The sequence below is a fragment of the Gadus chalcogrammus genome, chromosome 17 (assembly GCF_026213295.1).
Source record: "Gadus chalcogrammus isolate NIFS_2021 chromosome 17, NIFS_Gcha_1.0, whole genome shotgun sequence".
In the NCBI taxonomy this organism is placed as follows: Eukaryota; Metazoa; Chordata; class Actinopteri; order Gadiformes; family Gadidae; genus Gadus; species Gadus chalcogrammus.
The window spans coordinates 10,741,161-10,760,345 of record NC_079428.1 but is presented as its reverse complement, the minus strand read 5'-3'; the positions used below and the strand labels follow the sequence as shown (position 1 = coordinate 10,760,345).

The 19,185-nt window shown below is 47.9% G+C and overlaps 1 protein-coding gene across 1 annotated transcript in view; it reads left to right on the top strand.

The window, feature by feature from the left end:
• tnfsf10l (TNF superfamily member 10, like) overlaps positions 1–19,185 on the top strand; it is a 39,460-nt gene that overhangs the window by 7,357 nt on the left and 12,918 nt on the right. Inside the window, exon 2 of the mRNA XM_056575634.1 lies at positions 8,575–8,724. Within this exon, the coding sequence (XP_056431609.1) occupies positions 8,575–8,724 (150 nt within the window). The remainder of the gene's footprint in view (positions 1–8,574; positions 8,725–19,185) is intronic.

Below are 19,185 nucleotides of genomic sequence, written 5' to 3'. Positions count from 1 at the left end.
GAGAACGACCCGGTGGGCCTATACCTCCAGTCTGGCTGACTGCTGTGTACCAGTATCCCCGTTACACTCATACACGCATTTACCACCATGTGTAGTGCTCTCTCCCTCTTTCTCCCTCTCCTTCTCTCCCTCTCCCCCTCTGCCACTTCTTTTCTCCCTCTCCTTCTCTCCCTCTCTCTTCCTCTCCATCTCTCTCTCTCTCTCTCTCTCTCTGCAACCATCATTGTCTCTTCGTCTTCCTTTCTTCCTTCACCCTCCTCTCCCTCCCCTCCCTCTCCATCTCTTACTCCCACCCTCTCGCTGTCTCCCCCCTCGCTCTCACTCTCTTTCTTTCTCTCTTTCCCTCCCTCTCTCTCTCTCTTTCTCTGGTTGATTTGTATTACATTGCTGCCTTCTCCTCTTCCTAATCCCTTCAGATGAGAGTTATGGGACTGCCAAGACACACACACACACACACACACACACACACACACACACACACACACACACACACACACACACACACACACACACACACACACACACACACACACACACACACACACACACACAGGGAGGAACAGGGAGGCATTGTTCTTGACTTCCTGAGAGAGTGCTGTCAGCCCTGAACTGGACCCTTCCTCTCTCTATATATCATTTTCTACGTCTCTCTGTCCTTTTCTCTCTCTATCACGCTCTGTCATTCCCATCCCTCTACCTTTCTCGGTCAATGTTCAGCGTTATCAGCCTCTCCATTATTCTCACCCTAGCTCTACCATTGTCTGCCTCTCTTTAAATCTCTATCATTTTCTCTCTCTACCACCCTCTATAATTCTCTGTCTCTCATTTTCTCTATTCCCACCCTCACTCTCTCTTCTCTCCGGTCACTTCATCATGACATGTCATTAGTATAAACAGAGAGCTTGCAAGTCCATCTGAGAGAGAGAAAGCGAGAGAGAGGATGGAGTTGATTCTTAATAGCTAAGGGGGACTGTGTGTGTGTGTGTGTGTGTGTGTGTGTGTGTGTGTGTGTGTGTGTGTGTGTGTGTGTGTGTGTGTGTGTGTGTGTGTGTGTGTGTGTGTGTGTGTGTGTGTGTGTGTGTGTGTGTGTGCGCGCGTGCGCCCTAGTTGTGGACATTGACGCTGTGTGGCGCATGATCACACAAAGGACAAGGAAGGGAAAGAACAAGACGCGTACGAAGACGGGACGGTCAGGCCTCGCTCTGTGATGGAACACAACGCGCGGCGTGGGCCTCCCATGGTCTCCACTCTGCTCCGTTCTATTCTGGTGCTCCTTCCCAGTGTGTGTTTCCCAGCAGTGTGCGACCCCCCCTCCGACCCCTCACTGGACTGCAGGGAGAGCTCAATCACTGCGCCCGAGCTAGTTCCTCCTCCTCCTCCTCCTCCTCCTCCTCCCCCCCAACACAGCAGTGTGTCCCGGGAGCCAATGGGAGGAGGTCCTGATGTCATCAGAACCCGCCCGGGGGGACCCCACAACAGCCAGGCCAAAGCGCGCGTCAAAAACGATACAATACTTTATTGTTTCGAGAAATACGACCGGCCGCCCCCCCTGAGAGTTTTGGTTGTCTTTTGAGGGATAGGGGCAAAACGACGTGACAAAATAAAAATTGAAATGGGGCAAAAGAGCGATTGTGTGAAAAGATCCAAACAACAATCAGAACAAATCAAACGGAAACCTGTTCTGTAAAAAAAAAGAAGAAGCTGTTACTGGGTTTCTAGAAGGCCAGAGCAATGGCGTCAGCCTGCTCTCAGGCGTCGTCCTAATCTAGAGTCACGGTCAGCAGCGTGCGGTGCTTCATCTGAGCGCTCGGTTCTGTAATGTAATATAGACGGAGAGTGGCTTAGACTGGAAGGGTTTGAAGGCCGGGGTAGTTTGGCAGGAGCTGGAAACATGCAGCCAGAGGCCTTTCATGGGGCCCAAGCTCGTTATAGCATTACAAACCGCTCGGTATTGTCGGACAAAGCAAGACGGTGAAGCAGCAAAAAAAAAACAACCTTGAATCAAAATGGAATTGGGAATTTTTTTGTTCGGCTGGCTGTGGTATCAAATCTCGCTGTAGGCAAAAAACACCCGAAGTTGCCAGTGGCGTGATTTTTACACATTTGATTCTTTTAAAACCAGTATTTTTGTATTCAAAGTTTCGATCGGGTTACTCAACAGTGTGAGCGTCTTCAACTTTAACAGCTCTTGTAACAAGACGAGGTCATAAAAAGGGGAAACGTGTTTCAACCTGATGTTATTAGACAGAAGTGATTCTGAAACTTTTTTTCCTCCTGATGCTACTGCATACTCTTGGATTAAAGTTTGGGAGTCACCAACTGGTGTTTTACCTAACGTCGCCTCCCAGAACCGCTATACTACTATCCTTGCCATGCTTCAGGAGCAATTTTCAGGAGATTGTTAATGCTGAGTGGGTTTGACGCCTCCCTGAAAGGTTCCAGGTTCGATCCCCAATGTCTTCAGCCTAAATGTTGGCCATGCCTGTGGAAGATGCACTGACTAGCCGACACATACCCGCTTCTTAATGACGATTTCACAAGGACAGTCTGGTTACTTTCACCTCTGTGACGTTACATAACCAAGAAGCCTGTCCAGATACAGCAAGACCATTTTTTCCAGTTAAAATCTAAAAATAGATCCGTGGTGAGTTCTTCCACCTCTCTAAGGTGTTCCAGTGAAACAGCTGGTCTCCCTTGGAAACCACGGCACCCCATATTTCAAACACTCTTTACAAAAAGCGGGAACATTCAAAGGGAACAGAAATTATGAAGTAAATGCATGTGTAGTATAAAACATTACTTATAAGACAACCATTTGTGAGAAAAGCAAGTGTTTTCATTGAAAAAAAGGCTTTTTATATTTTAATATCCGGCAATGAGGAAACCTTAATGCAAAGGTTTAAGGTTTAATCATTCCAGACTTTATTGGCGTGATAAAGGCCACTGATAAAACAGTTTGGCTGGCCTGCCGAGAATCTCAGTGCTTCTTTTATTTCCTGGTGGGAATATAAGCGGTAGTACATTCCTAATACATCCTCTAGCCAAACATTCACTCAAGCTACGTGACCACACATAATCAACTGCAGAACAACTACACAACAACTACGCAACAACGACACAAATATTATCATTTCAATGGTAACGCCTTTAAAGCGGTATCTTAAGAGTAGCAAGACACTGCCCCGATGTGGACCAAGTTCCACACTTTAAACACGTTATTATTAAATTGTTCCGGTTTGCTTTTCGACACTCGACAGTTCATCATCAGTGCCACGCAAACTGGGCTCAAGCTATGTGTAAACATCTGCCGTTTAGCGACGAGCGGGACAAATATTATGTGTTTTCTGCACTTTGGTAATAACATTCCTTATTCAATACACAGGCCGCAGACTAATGGTACGCCTGCTTATTGTAGTGTATCTGCTGACCTTGTGTCTGAACGCTAACCAGGGGAGGAGATAGTGGACCATGTTGATTGGCCTGAGCTCAGCAGAGTGGACGGACCTTATCTCCAGTCTAATAGATGGCAGCGTTTCTCATGCACATCAAACACTCCCTAACCGGCCTTGTCAAAACCTAATGGATACACAGCCCCCCCCCGCACACACATCTCTATAGATACACATAACCCCCAGAGTAAGTGACTATATGCACACCCCCGCACATACACACACCCACACACACACACACACACACACACATGTATAGTTACACACACATTCTCACACACACACACACACACACACACACACACACACACACACACACACACACACACACACACACACACACACACACACACACACACACACACACACACACACACACACACCGCGCACGCACACAAACATAATCACACACACACACACACACATATATGCACTGTAGATAGTAACAAACAAAAAATGAGCATTCCCATTCAAGTTCACGTTCAAACCCATACGCACACAGCCAGCCAGACACACACACACACACACACACACACACACACACACACACACACACACACACACACACACACACACACACACACACACACACACACACACACACACACACACACACACACACACACACCAGTCACCAGCGCAACACCACATAGGTCTGTGTTCAAACTGTTGCGCTTCTAATAAGCGATAAGGCAATGTTTTCTCCCTCGCACGCCCTGACTCGCTCCGCTGCTCACAGACCGTCACACGCCCTGCAGCTGATCTGGGCTGGTGTGCGTTCGAGGTCAGCGGCTCACGTCTATCACGCCAGCTCTAAACATTTCTGTGCACCCGGCGTCAAACACACACAGTAATAATAACTAGTGTTTCCCGATTGGCTACCGATCATTAGGCGTTAGTGTATTTGACTATACAGGGACATTTATGAGATTTCAAACATAAACTATTCTATGGTTTGTTAATCCGCAATCCTAAGACTGATTGTGTTTAGTGTTTAACCGATGGGACCAGGAAGTGTGTTCATGTGTTAAAACACACAGTATTTGGTGACCGGGAAGGGTCATTAGGCTGAAGTAGTTCAAATCAGTCTTTAATCTAATATCCAAGGTCTTATGGCACACCAGCTCAGACCTGGGGGATCGGGGCATTCCACTCTAACCCTCTTCATATTTCTTCCTCAGAAGGAAACATGAGGTGATTAGCGAACGAAAACTCGAGTAAATCCCATGAAGTAAACTGTAAAAAAGGGACAAAAAAGTCTCAAGGTTTCAAATGTAAATCGTGTCGACTGGCCGGTGCGGAAACCCCCTCTCCTCCGTCTATAGAATATCCGTGTAAGGAAACACAAAACAAGGCCTGACTCCGCCCCCTGCAGTCCTGGTTCTCCAGTCTGGTCTTCTGCCCCCCCCCCCCCCCCCCCCAAAGGTTCTGCTACGACACAGTCGGTCTGAGATTAAGACCGCTGATACCTGTTGATCACTGCCGCTTCCCACCGTCGTCATACCGACGGGACCTCGGTCATCAGATTCACTGTTGACCTCACGTCCACATGTCCTCAATTGACATAGTTGACTCACAGTCAAAGCACCCTCCCCCATCCGCACCCAACCAAAATAGACACACACACACACACACACACACACACACACACACACACACACACCCTTAGCCGTGTATCTCGCCCATACTTCAGTTATGTTGGCAGACAAACTTATATGGTGGAGGAAACAAAAGATGACGAACTTTACCGATGGGGTTAGGTAGAATCTGATTTGGCTTTCATATGGCATGGATGGAGACGTGGATGACTTCAAACCACCTTAACATGACGTTACTTTCAAGGTTGTCGCCTGAAGTGATTGGTTGGTGGAATATTGGAATTTGATTTTATAACAATGTAAAATGTTATAATAATCTTCGACTTGATCTTCAAGTAAAAACTGTATTTCTATCGCATGATTTGTTATATCAGAGCTTCACCTCAACAAACCGAAAGAAAAGACAGAAAGCCAATTGAACAAGCATGTGACGAATCACCTGAACAGTGTTGACTAAAAATGGTGATAGCAAAAGAAAAGTAGATACAGAGCCGTCTTGTCATGGCTAACAGCCTGAATATGCTTCAGCAGCAATTGTCCGTTTCCCTTTCAGCCCCGGAGCAGACAGACGGGTGAGTCACATCTCTCATCCCTACTGGAGGGCCAGAGACTGTTGAGACAGGGGGAGAAGGGGGGTGAGAGAGGGGGAGAGAGAGGGGGACAGAGGGGGGAGGCTGACAGTGAGGTTGTCTGAAGATGGTGTGTGGTCCCTGGTCCTTCAAGAAACCCTGGGCACTTCTGGTAAATGCCCTGATTCGAAACAACTCCACCCCCCCACACACGCAACCCCACCCACACACACACACACGCATGCCTGCTTACACGTGCATGCACACTTACACACACACACACACACACACACACACATGCCTGCTTACACGTGCATGCATGCACCCACGCACACACAAAGGCTTACACATACTTAGCACATTTAAACAATTGCCATAATTAAATTAGTGACACACACATACCTAAACTACCCCTCCTCACACACACACACACACACACACACACACACACACACACACACACACACACACACACACACACACACACACACACACACACACACACACACACACACACACACACACACACACTCACACATATTAACACACACACACATGCATACATAGCATATTTAAACAATTCTCACAATTAAGCTCAAGGCACACACATACCATTTACCACCCCCCCCCCCCCCCCCCCCCCCAAACACACACACACACACACACACACACGGGAAATCCAAACACGTGTGTGTATGGAACTGCCCACGTGCACACTTGCCCACGTGCACACTCTTTTTGTATATTGTACTTTTCATACAAGCGTTGCACATCGTTGCAACTCGTGAAAAGAGAGAAGGAGCGAGGGAGCGAGGCGGGAGGAAAGAGAGCGATAAAGAGAGAGAGAGAGAGCGGTAGAGCGGAGCAAAGATTAAGAGACTACTTAAATACACACGGCAGACTAAACAAATTACATTGGATTGCACTGGAAAGAATGAAAGAGAAACAGAAAAGGAAAAGAATGGACCGAAAGATAGGAAGAGAGACAGAAATAAACAGGAGAAAAATACCCCTGAAAAAACTGAAAGGTGGAGGAGTGCCCGAGTGCCGCCCCCTCTCTCTCTCTCTCTCTCTCTCTCTCTCTCTCTCTCTCTCTCTCTCTCTCTCTCTCTCTCTCTCCTCTCTCTCTCTCTCTCTCTCTCTCTCTCTCTCTCTCTCTCTCTCTCTCTCTCTCTCTCTCTCTCTCTCTCTCTCTGCCCTCCATCATTCTGTCATTAGTCTGTTCTTCAGACCATAACGGCTGCTGGCTCACACACCTAAAGCCCACACACACACACACACACACACACACACACACACACACACACACACACACACACACACACACACACACACACACACACACACACACACACACACACACACACACACACACACACACACACACACACACACAAAAGCATACACAAGCACACACCCGAAGAGACACACACACACTTTTCCCCTCGGTGGACCCATTGACAGCACTGATGGTCATAAAATATGTCTACTCTCTACACTGAAAGAACTAAACTGTGTCTGTGTGTGTTTTACATGCAGCATGTATAGAATTACGCTGTATGTGGGGTACGTTTGTGTCTGTGTGTGTGCTTGGTTTGGTGTGCGTGCATGTGTGTTTGTCTGCGTCTGTGTTGGCACGTGTGATGCATGTGTGTGTGTGTGTGTGTGTGTGTGTGTGTGTGTGTGTGTGTGTGTGTGTGTGTGTGTGTGTGTATGCATGCAGGTGTGTGTGTGTGTGTTGGACTGTGGGAGTGTGTGTGTTCTGCCTAGGGCGAAGACATGCCTGAACCATTTAGCGAGAGTCTGAATGTTCTCCGTCTTGGTTCTGCTGGTCCAAGTGCTTGAGTTCAGTGTCAGGCTCCGCTCACACCCAGAGTGCAGCCCCTCTCAGAGGTCCCTCTACTTATGATATTACTCACAGCTGTTCTGAACGTTAGATACTGATTATATACAGAAAATCTGAAGGTGCTTTCCCACCGCCCCAACCAACATTGATTGTTAGCTGAAGCGTTCAATTCATCGGCCAAAGCCGATGAATTGAACGCTGTTCAACAGCAAGAAACTTCATCCGACCACAGCCATGAACTGGTCTGGCTCACTGGCCTCGTGTGGCTGATGGTTTCAAAGCTCCAGCGTTCGTCTGACATGCTTTTTAGGGGTTCTATGGGGCTCTTGTTTCGTTTGAAACGCATCAGACTGGCGTGGCTCTTTTACTTTGATATTAATATGCTTTCGATGGGACACTAAGTCTTGCTTACTCCGTGATTTCACTGTATCATTATTGTTGAAGTCAGGGCACACTTTTGAATGAGTGTCACTTCTCAGTGTCGGTTTCCCCTGAATAAATAAAGTTTGGATTGATAGAATTCTAGCAGCCTGCTCTCTCTACCTGACACGGCGCTACAAGTCTGTCAGTGTGTTTGTTTTAAACTCAGAGTTTTTCGGTAAAGTGAGCTTGTCTTTGTTCAAGGTGTGGTTTAGAAAACAGTTTTGCTGAAATGGCAAATAGTGTTTCTTTAAGGTAATGAACACCTTGCTGTACGTTCTAAGAAATTATGTCGTTGTCGATCAGCCTCAAAACAGTGGTTTAGAGGGAGAAAACGCCTGACTACATGAAGCTGTAGGTCGAAAAATCCTCCATTTTGGTTCAAATGGCAAAGTAAGAGTCAGAGTCGGCCATCTTGAATCTGACCTCCATTTGCGGTTCAATATTGGATCATCACTAGAAGATCTAATGGATCTACACTAGAGTCCCAGAGTTCAAGGCCAAATCCTCCATCTCGTATCTAAGTGGCTGAAAGGTTTGGGGTTTTAAACCCCATGCTTGCAGTTCAACCTGCCTCATGTACTGATTCTGGTTCACTGGTTACAACAGGGTTGTACCAGTGGTCCTCATAATCTCATAGACCCATGTCTCCACACTTCCCCTGATGGTCTTCCTCCTTGCTGTCCCTCCAGGTCCGTAGCGAGGGGGTGACAGAGGAGCTCAAGTGCCTGAGTCTGCTCAACGCCCTGGACAAGAAAGAGGACATCCCGGAGCAGCTGGCCCAGCTCTTCGGAGAGCCCTGCATCAAGCTGGCCGAGGGCATCAAGGCATACATCTCCAAGGTAAGGCAGGACCGAACCCGACTGGGTGGAATAGATGGTCGACGCTACGGTCTCACAAACCGGCCTGTCGATGGATCATCAGTTGGGTTGAGGTCAGTAAGGGCAACTTATGAAGGCTCCACCGTGAGTTTCTCTTCTGTAGACTACCCCCGTAACGAAACAGGAACCTTTTCAAAGTAAAGGTGTAACTGCCTATGGCCACGGCTCTGTGCCGTCTCCCCTCCTTGGATCATTCTTGCACCTTGTCTTGAAACTTCAAATGTAGGCCCAGTCAGCCTGTCAAAGCTGTTGTTTTCATCGCCTACAGGTCTACGTGTATAGCTGATACCGTGTGACGCCGTCTCTTTATTGCTTGTAAACCGCTTACCTCGAATTTGTCCGTTGAGGGGTCAAATCACGAATTTTCATTGGTCGGTTAGATGAGAAGCCCAGTGGTCTGGCGGCGGCGCTGGTGATGTGTGGCGGTTTAAAGAGGATGCTTAGGAGGTGCGTCGATGGATAGAGACGAATGGCGCAGATTTCTTTCAATGCTGTTTATAACTTCTCATTGTTGATGATCGGGGTGCTTCACCTCTGAGCTCAGGGGATTCCGAGTGCCAAATGTCTCGAAGGATGTTAGCATTGTTTAGCACATCACAGTAACACCCAGTTGGAGTAAGTGTGCCAGCAATCTGACGGCATTAGAATTGACCAAACATGGTTTTCTTCAGCTCTGAAGAGTTAACCATGCACAGGACTAGTGAAAAAACGAGTAGCATTCTGGGTGCTACTTAGGATGCGGGAACAGGACTAAGTTGGGTACAAGGCATTGTAGACCATTTACACACCAGATGTGTTCAGATTAGGACCAGCTGTAGCCTAGTTTAAAGCTAGCCTACAGACCAGTTCAAGAAAAGGTCGAGACCACATAACTGTTCATATTTAACCTGAATTTAAAGTTCAGCATTAGATAGAGGCGTGAAACTGGTTTATGTAAAACAAGATTGGCAACACTTAGAACCTCCGTGCTCCTCCTGCCGTTGCTGTCAGACACAATGAGTGTGGAGGGATCAAACTCCAGACACAAACGCACACTCCTAGACGGTGTTAACAAAAAAGGCCATGCTTAAGTTCTTCCAGACAAAAGGGTGAAGCAACAAGCTGAGGAAACATCCTACTGTCTCATCCAGAGTTTTACCAAAATGCTAATCCACCACATAGACACTGAGATTTGTTTGATTGTGCTCTGTGCTTTGAGTCACAGCTTTGAGAGTCCTTACAAGGAAGGTCTGCAAGGGTTTACAACGAAGTCCGGGAAATCTGTTGGAACGCTTGCCTTGTGCCTCTGAGAAGTAAACATTTATTTATTTACTGTTAGATAATCTTTATTGGATCGACTGTATCTGTGTGTGTACGTGTGTTTGTGTGTGTGTGTGTGTGTGTGTGTCCCTGTGTGTGTGTGTTCATGTGTTTGTGTGTGTTTGTGTGTGTATGTCTGTGTTCATGTTTGGGTGTGTGTGTGTGTGTGTGAGTGTGTGTGTGTTTGTGTGCGCGCCATAAGTGAAAACTAACTTGAAGCCATGTGATCTTCCATTAAAACGCTCAGACTTTACCCGGACTTTGCCCGTGCGCCTTCCTGTAGCTCCGCCCACCTGGCGCACCTAGGCGTTCAAAACCAAAACAAACAGATTTATCAACAAACACAACTATCTGGAACCCACTTGACCCGGCGCTGGAATGTGGTTAACCATTGTGTACCTTTGCACGTGAACCCAAACACACGCACACATTCATAAACATAGGCACGTACCACAGAAGTATTGAAAAGGTGACCCTACATACTGGGCCAACACAAACATACATCTCTCTCTCTCTCTCGCCCTCTCCCTCTCTCCCTCTCTCTCTCATTCCTTGAGCCCCCCCCCCCCCCCCTACCCAGAGGTCAAGGTTAACTGGACGCATTATCACTTAGCGGTGTGTTTAACAGTAGTAATCACACCCTCGTCACACACAACTAACACCGGCCAGCCAACCATACAGTCGTAGGAAATGGAGGGAGAGCAATCCCCCCGTTTGGCTGAGCAGCAGCCAGTCTGAGTCAATGCAACGAGTGGGAGGGCTCCCTCTACTTCATTTATTTCTATGGAACCAACAGTGTGAGATTCATGAATAAATATTTAATATATGTGTATGTTTGTATCAAATATATGTATTCAGTTTGACATTAACATTAAATGCACATTGTTTGTGCTAAAATAATGACATCAGCCATGTATACTAATTGCCGACGTATATAATTTTAATGTCTTTACTGTCTTTTACACTTTATCCCTTCATTGATTGTGCATGGACACACTGACACGCATGCACGCGCACACGCGCGCACACGCACACAAACACAAACACAAACACAAACACAGACACAGACACAGACACAGACACACACACACACACACACACACACACACACACACACACACACACGCACACACGCACACACGCACACACACACACACACACACGCACGCAGGCCTGTGCCTACCCACTGTGTGCCCCTGGGTTCTAAGCCCATGTTCATCTGCCCCCGCCCTCACCTCACGCCCTCTGACCAGAGGACCAGCAGATGGACCCTGTTGTCTGCTCTCCCCATGCCGCTGCTCCCTCTCTGTCCAGCTCTTCCCTGGCGTTGTGTTTCTCTGTTCTCTCTCTCCCCGGCCGGCGTCTGGCTCTCCCCAGGGCCCCAGTGGTGTTGCTGGACTCGCTTCACTCAGAACATCCACAGTGCTGCTCAGGGCCTGAGGTTTTCGATTGGACGATCACAGAGAGGTGAAACGACGCCGCCTGCTTGCTGACGGACAGACGGACAAAGAGTTTCCCCTCCCCTGTTCTTTTTTTCCCGCTCTTTTAACCTTCCAGAGGTGTCCTTCTTGTGACATCCCCACTGGGAGTGTTGGCCACCCACCCAGATGTGTGATGGATAGATCAACTCCCCCCCAAACCCCACCAGCTTCCTGCTGGACCGTACCAACGGTTGGATCTGTCCCATCATGCCTCTGGGTGGACACTCCGAACTCGTGATGTCGATTTTTTTTAATTACTTGTAATTACCTCGACTCACACCCTCACACCGGTGGATCAAGTTTTCCGTCACAATCGATCCGATTCTAGAACCATCACTCTACAAATCCCCCCATCGCCCTCTGCAACCTTCTGCACAGAACACATGGGAGAGTCATCTACCCGGGAACAACACAACCCCTCCCTTCCCTCCCAGGAGGCCTGTTCTCCGAGCGTGCTCAGAGTTTGATGATTCAGTAATCTGATGTCCTCTGACCAACGCACAGCGTTGACATCCTTCCCGGCCTGTCTAGCATGTGATGTGGTCCTGGAGCGAACCCCTCCACCTTTGAGTCAGCGATGAGGTCTGTCCTTCAGGGACCCCCGCTCCCCCCCACCCCCCCCCCCCCCAGTACAACCCGGGTTTGATTGGATCCAGATTGATTGGAACGACGTGCAGGCGGCCACACCTGCCCCGTGGCGGGGGGGGTCTCACTCCGGGCCGTTCGGTTCTGGAGGTCCGGCGGAGCCCAGTGAGTCAGCGCCGCGGAGGCCCTGACGTCTTGCTCAACAGCTCTGGGCCGGGACGGGTTCTGAACCCTCGCCTGAGGGGACCTCGCACCGGGGGGTGGGAGGAACGCAGGGATTCTAAGGTCATCCACACTGGAGCCCAATCTATCCAGCGTCTGTGCTGAGGGGCGTATCGGCTCGCTTTCTAACATGAAGTCATTCCTCAGATACTTCTATCCAGAGCGAAGTACGTTTTGACGAGATATTAGTCAGGAACAGGGCAGCGGGACTACCCTCCAGTACCCGGCCTGGACCTCGACTACCCTGATCCTGATCCGCAAACCCGGCCTTAACCAGCCGCCCAGGAGCCGGTGGGCAGGAGTGCGGTGCATCCTTTGTTTCACTTCTAGACGCCCTGGAAACTAGACTATTTTAGTCGGCTTGCGCCTCGGCTCTGCTGAAGTTAGAAAAACATAGAGGTGACCCTGCATGTATGCCACACACAGACAACACACACGCACACACACACACACACACACACACACACACACACACACACACACACACACACACACACACACACACACACACACACACACACACACACACACACACACACACACACACACACACACACACACACACACACACACTTTCCACCTGATACACAAACACAATGGACACAATGAAATAGTCTGGCGTCTAGCGCTCCCCCTCTCCCCCTCTCCCCCCCTCTCTCGTTCTCTCTCTCTCTCTCTCTCTCCTTCCTTACATTAATCCCTTCTTCCTCTCTTCCTGTCTCACCATCCCTTCCCCCCCCCGGTCCTGCCTCTCCCTTCACCTCCCTCACCCCAACTTACCCCCCTGTTCTCCCTCCTCCTCCCCCCTCTCTCCCACACCTTGTACCAACCGTCTGTATGTAGAGCGTTGAAAGGCGTGTTTATTGTGGATATCCACTTTATGGACCCTATAAGAACCTATAAGGGTCCGGGTTTGATCCCCAATGTCCACACTCCACCTGTAGTGTTCTTAGAGCAGGATTCCCCTTACCCCTACCTGCTCCTTCAGTCTGGATTAAGGCGTCTCCTCAGTGGATGAATAGCGTATAGTATACTATTCAGTGTTTGTATGTACAGTATCACCCTCTGAGAGAGAGAGAGAAACAAACAAGAGGAGTCGGCTTGTATATTTCACAGGCACGCGTCCATGCTCACTTCCTTACTCTCTCTCTCTCCCTGTCTGTGTCTCTCGCCCCGCGGTCTACAAGCGTCACAGCGTCTCTGTGCTCTACTTGGCAACGTAACACGTGTACACGCGTCCTTGCAACAAGAAACCCATGCACGTTCTTCCCAGCATGCTCGGCTCAATCCCGCCGAGTGTCAGCACATGTATACATTTGTATTTTTTAACCTGCCCCCTTAACGCGTGCATTACGCTCTCCTGAATCCGACACTAATCAGGTTTGGGTCGCTGGGTACCCCATGAAGATGGCGGCCATCTTTAGGGTAACATAAAGCCTGTCTGCTGATTGACCTTTAGGTTCCAAGCAAGCCTGCCCAGGGTTTACGGCGCTCTCGCCTATGGAGGCCTCTCTACGTGTTTCATTTGTTATACATTACCCCCTCTCCCTCTCTCCGACAGCACGTGTTTATTATCCTTCTCATTTCTGACCTGCTTATTTATGTCCGGAGCGGCGCATTCCGTACATATCCCCCCCCTCAGCATCACCCCATCGCGCAAGACCATCTGGGCGCTCGGCTACATGTGGGTCTGATCGGCATGCGGAGAACGCTCCAGAACCACTTAAAAGATGCAATACTTTTATTTATTTTTTTTACTGAGGGCATGTGTAGTACTCTCTGTAAAACTCACTTTTTTCGTTTCGTACCTTCCTCCCTATATCGACGGCGATTCTAGTCCTAGACGTCCCTGAAGGAAGGGATCCCACTTCTGGGGTTTCTTCTTAAGGTCTCTTCCACTCCTCTTGGGGTTTGAGGGTTTGGGGGTTTTGAGGGGAGGAGGTGTCTCTCTTGGGGCCAGTGAAGTCCTTTGAAACTCTAGCTGTGATAAAGAGCCTCAGGCTACACATAATGTGGAGTTGACTTGCGTCTGGCCTTGGGTAATAGGGATTGGTTTTCTATTATACAGCCGAGAGTGGCCATCCTAACCCAAACCATGCCATGGGTTGCGTGACGGTCGCATGTGAAGTACGAGGCCGGTGACTCTAGAAGCGGGTGCCATCAAGCGTGTAGAGGCTAAACATGAGAGGACCGCGGTAGACCCTGGATCATGGGTCAAACATGTGTGAATTTTTTTCCCTTTTTCATCCTTTTGAAATATGAATAATATAAATAAAACACTTGGGATCACGAGCCCACACAGGGCATGGGCTCAGCCATTCCAGGCATAATAAGCATAAAATTTCTACTGCAAAATAAAAGGTTTTTGATTGTGTGACTTCTTAAGGGTCTTAAGGTGGTGTTTGTGTACGTCTTGTGAAGTCGGGAAACTCCATCAAACTCCTTTTGATATGTAAGCCCTTTCTAACACATTGAACCCGGCACTTAGCCAACCCAAGTGATAGCTGATCCAGCTGGGTTTATTTTTCCTCGACTTGTCTCAAAGTATCAGAGCCTAAGACCTGTTTGGTTTTCAGCCTCCTCGAAAACCGAAAAATGTGCTTGTTTGTTAACTGTAGCCATTGGATGCCAGCTTTCAGGTTAAGCTAGCCTTCGGGTAAAGCTAGCTTTCGACTGCGTTTACACAAGATGAACCTGTCTGTTTTGGTTAGCCAGGTGGGCTAGAGTGCACTAAAGGGAACAGTTTAGCTAGCAGGCCAGCTGGGTTCAGTTTGGGTTTAATATAAGGCCCTCTCCCTGTCCAGCTACGAAGGTGCCAAAGTTTATGGATATAAGGGAGAAAGGGGATGGCCCCGGGCTGATAAATTACAGCGACCGCGGACTGATTTCACATCGCAATATGTCACGCGCGCCCAGATGGCCTCAACTTCGTAAAAAAAGACGACATCTTTTTGTCGGAAAGCGCTTGGGGCTTTCTCGCTGTCCTCGGGATTCCGGTTGTTATTTATGCCTTGTTTGGATGTCGTCAACCGATTTACACACGACGCCGTCCGAGTTCTTGGGCGTTTACGACCTTTCAAGAGGAGCGAGGACAAAAAAGAAGAGTTAAAAGAGGAAGAAAGGAAGAAAAGGGAGTTGCCACAAGAGACCAGAAAGGAGAATTCAGCAAACACAGATGATCCCCTCCCCATCGACCAAACATTGAACCATGAATCATGCAGTGCGTGTGTCATGGTTTCCTATTGTTAAAAAAGAGAGTAGGAAAAAGGAAAAAAATCATAGGAAAGATAGAGGAGGCCAGGGAAAGGGGGGAATCCCCTCTTCGAAAAGGGCTGAGTGGGTGGCGTAATCTAAACTTTCTCACATATTTCACACGCTTATATCATGTGTGTCATGTGTAAGTCAATTATGCGGTATGAATATTATGCTATTCAAATGCGTATGACATGGCATGGTAACATGGGGTTCAATTTACCTGCGGTTGATGAGTCAGGCTGAGAGTTTGGTTGCCCTAGTTACGCTAAATTTGTTTTGAAGACAACAGAGTTAAGTCTTCAAAAGGATTTTAAAATCGAGTGCACGTGAAACGTGACATAAAATCTTGTAACCGTTACAGCAAACAGTGAATATGCTACGCACACCCAGACGCACAGACACACACGCACACCCAAACACAAACACATAGACACACAAACACACGAGCGCCAGAATGAGCATGTTTACACTGGTAGAAAGCTTTTAAACGTAATATTTACAATTACCGACAGTATTAGCCAGTACTTCAGCTGTTAAATAGTGATTCATATTTGTCTAAATGGTGGTGTTTGTATCATTATTTATTTATATAAAGTGTGTGTGCGTGTTTATGTGCGCCCTCAAGTGTTTGAAAGTCAAGGAATCACGCGTAGTTTGTGTGTGTGTTCCTCACACGTCACACACTCCCAGCAACTGACCAAAACAACCCGACTCCTTGTCCAAAAGGGTTCAATATCTTACCATACCAAACCAAAATCATTGTCTCAACACGCAGCCATAACCCCATAAAACCCTGCGTTAATCTCCACCATGAACAGGCTTATTCGTTTTTATTTGAGGTTAAGATTAGGTGGACATATTGTGACATGTGTTATGTTTTTATCTATATGTCATATATTTGATGGGCTTTTACATCTGAGACGGACAGGCGAGTGAAGAGAGACAGGGTCGTGTCTTGAGGACGAGAGAGGACGCAGCATGTAGCATAGAACCACAGAATCAGGGAATAGAACCTGCGTCACCTCAGGCGCCTTAGCCACGGCGCTAAGCGTGTTTGCACTGGCGCCGTTGGGCTACATGGAGCCTCCCTGAGTCCCTATCAACTCGCACATCTAAATGAAATTGTCACTGTTCAGGGTTAAACATGCACAGTCAGGGATCAACAGGTTTTCCGTGGTTGGTCGTTTTCTCTGTAAGAGAAACAAGAGTGAAATCAATGTAAACACACCCCACCCATGGCCTAGCTCACAGGCGCTGGCGTCTTCACGATGGAAACCATATTGGGTGAACAAGATTAAAGACAACACAGAGAGAGAGAGAGAGAGAGAGAGAGAGAGAGAGAGAGAGAGAGAGAGAGAGAGAGAGAGAGAGAGAGATGTTTACGTTTATCTTTGTATGTACGTTCCGACATTTGTACTATCTTCTCATTTTCCTTTGTTGCAATTTGAAACGGCTTCGGCGATGTTAGTTTCCATGCAAACAAAGCTGTTTTGAATTAGAAATTTGTTTTTGAGAGAGGGAGCGAGATCCAAGCAAAGAGTTAAAAGACAGAGGAGTTGGAGCGCATATCAGTGAAAACTGCACTTTTTTACGTTGTTATTTTTCTGCGATCTGAAACATACTGATACGCAGAGCACCCGAACAGAGAGAGAAGGGCCAGATAAGGGAAGGACGAGGTAAACAGCGAGAGGACGAGGAGGAGGAAGATGAAGCTATAAAACACACAAAGGAGAGGAGGACGACGACTGGAGTTGAATTATTTACTTGCAACCTTCTCTCCTCTTGCCCGTGTTGAAGACAAAGTAAGACACTGTCTGGTACCGCAGTGACAGAGACGGGAACAGAGAGAGGGGGAGACGGCGAGAGAGGGGGGAGAGAGAGAGTGTGAGGAAACAAGGGCGATGTAGAGAGCTACGAAGGCAGCGGAAAGAAGAGGGGGAGACGAAGACGAGGGAGGAAGAGTTATGAAGGGAGAAGGAGGGCGACCCTCTGATAGCAAGCCGGGGCCATCCCAGACTAAACAACAACCAACCTCTTCTCAAACAAACTCTTCATCATTCACAATCACAAGTCACGTTGAGACCACAGTTGGGTACCCCGCCTGGGCCTCCCAAACACCCTGGATGAATAGATGAAAGAATAGATGGATGCATGGGTGAATGAACAACCACGCAGCAATCAAATGGAGAACAGCATGGGTGGATGGTTAGATGGATCAATGTGTGGATAAAGGTTTAAATCGATGGGCGACGAGAGAGAGAGAGAGAGAGCGAGAGAGAGAGAGAGAGAGAGAGAGAGAGAGAGAGAGAGAGAGAGAGAGAGAGAGAGAGCGAGAGAGAGAGAGAGAGAGAGAGAGAGAGAGAGAGAGAGCGATGGATGGATGTATGGTTGATGAATTGTTGCTGGATGAATGAGGTGATTTTAACAAGGCTGTGGAACAAGTGTAACGGTGAGAAAGTGAAGGGAGGAAGCGAGAGAGGGAGAGGATGGAGGTAGAGAGAGAGAGGGGGGAGGGAGTGAGAGTTTCTTACTTTCTAATCAACTCGCTGTGTTGTGTTTCCATTGTGTGAACTGCTTGCCTGACTGGACAGGAAACTCCCATAGCGGCCAGGTCAGCTATCTGGGAGCCATCAGGCTGCCCAGCGGGGCATTACCTGCTGCTAGCCCCCCCTTCATCAACACAATAACGCAGCTCCACTCCCCTCACACTCAACTCCCCCCCCCCCCATCAACACAAAAATGTGGCCCCACACCCCTAACGAGCGTTGCTCGTTTACTGAAAAAGAACATGATCACGATTATTTTGGCCGTTATTGAAATCACGATTATCTTGAGTCGGAAAACATGATGCATTGATTCAGCATTTCTGTCCCAAAAAACACTTTGTAACTGAGACCTTTGAAATTTGCCCCTGAAATAAAATGACACTAAATGTTATACAAAGAAATACAGAGAAAATGTTCAAATCGAAAATAATGTATGAATATGTAACCAACTGTAAAATATATAAACAAAAAATCTTGTGTATATATTAGTTTGGAGCTTGTTTGACTCAAAACTCCAAATCACGGTTAAAATTATATTAATGCACAGCTCTACCCCTAACCCGCACATCCACACCAAAACTTGAATCCATTCCCCTCAAATTAAGCCCCTTCCATCAACACAATAACCTAGCTCTACTCCTCTCACACTAACCCCCCCCTCCCCCATATCAACACAACAATTGCGCTCCCCTCATGCTGAACCCTTGATAATATATCGACGACAGTTTTTCCGGAGCCAAGTTTCAGACAGTTCTTACAATATAAGGATGAACGCACCTTTGGGGAATTCCTTGTAAAACACTTTCTCCGATGTAATTGCATTTAGATGTTTAAGTCTTGGCGTGCTCTCCGCAAAGCCCCCGGAGGACCGCGGTGGCGTTCATTGGTTCAGTATGAATAACGGTTGTCTGCTTGGACCCCGAGAAAGACATCAGCCGAGCTTCTAGACGCGTCTCAGAAGGCCCTGCAGTCCAGTCGGAGCACGGAGCGAACAGGATTTAAGAGGGCTTGCGCAGCCTGATCGAATACCACCG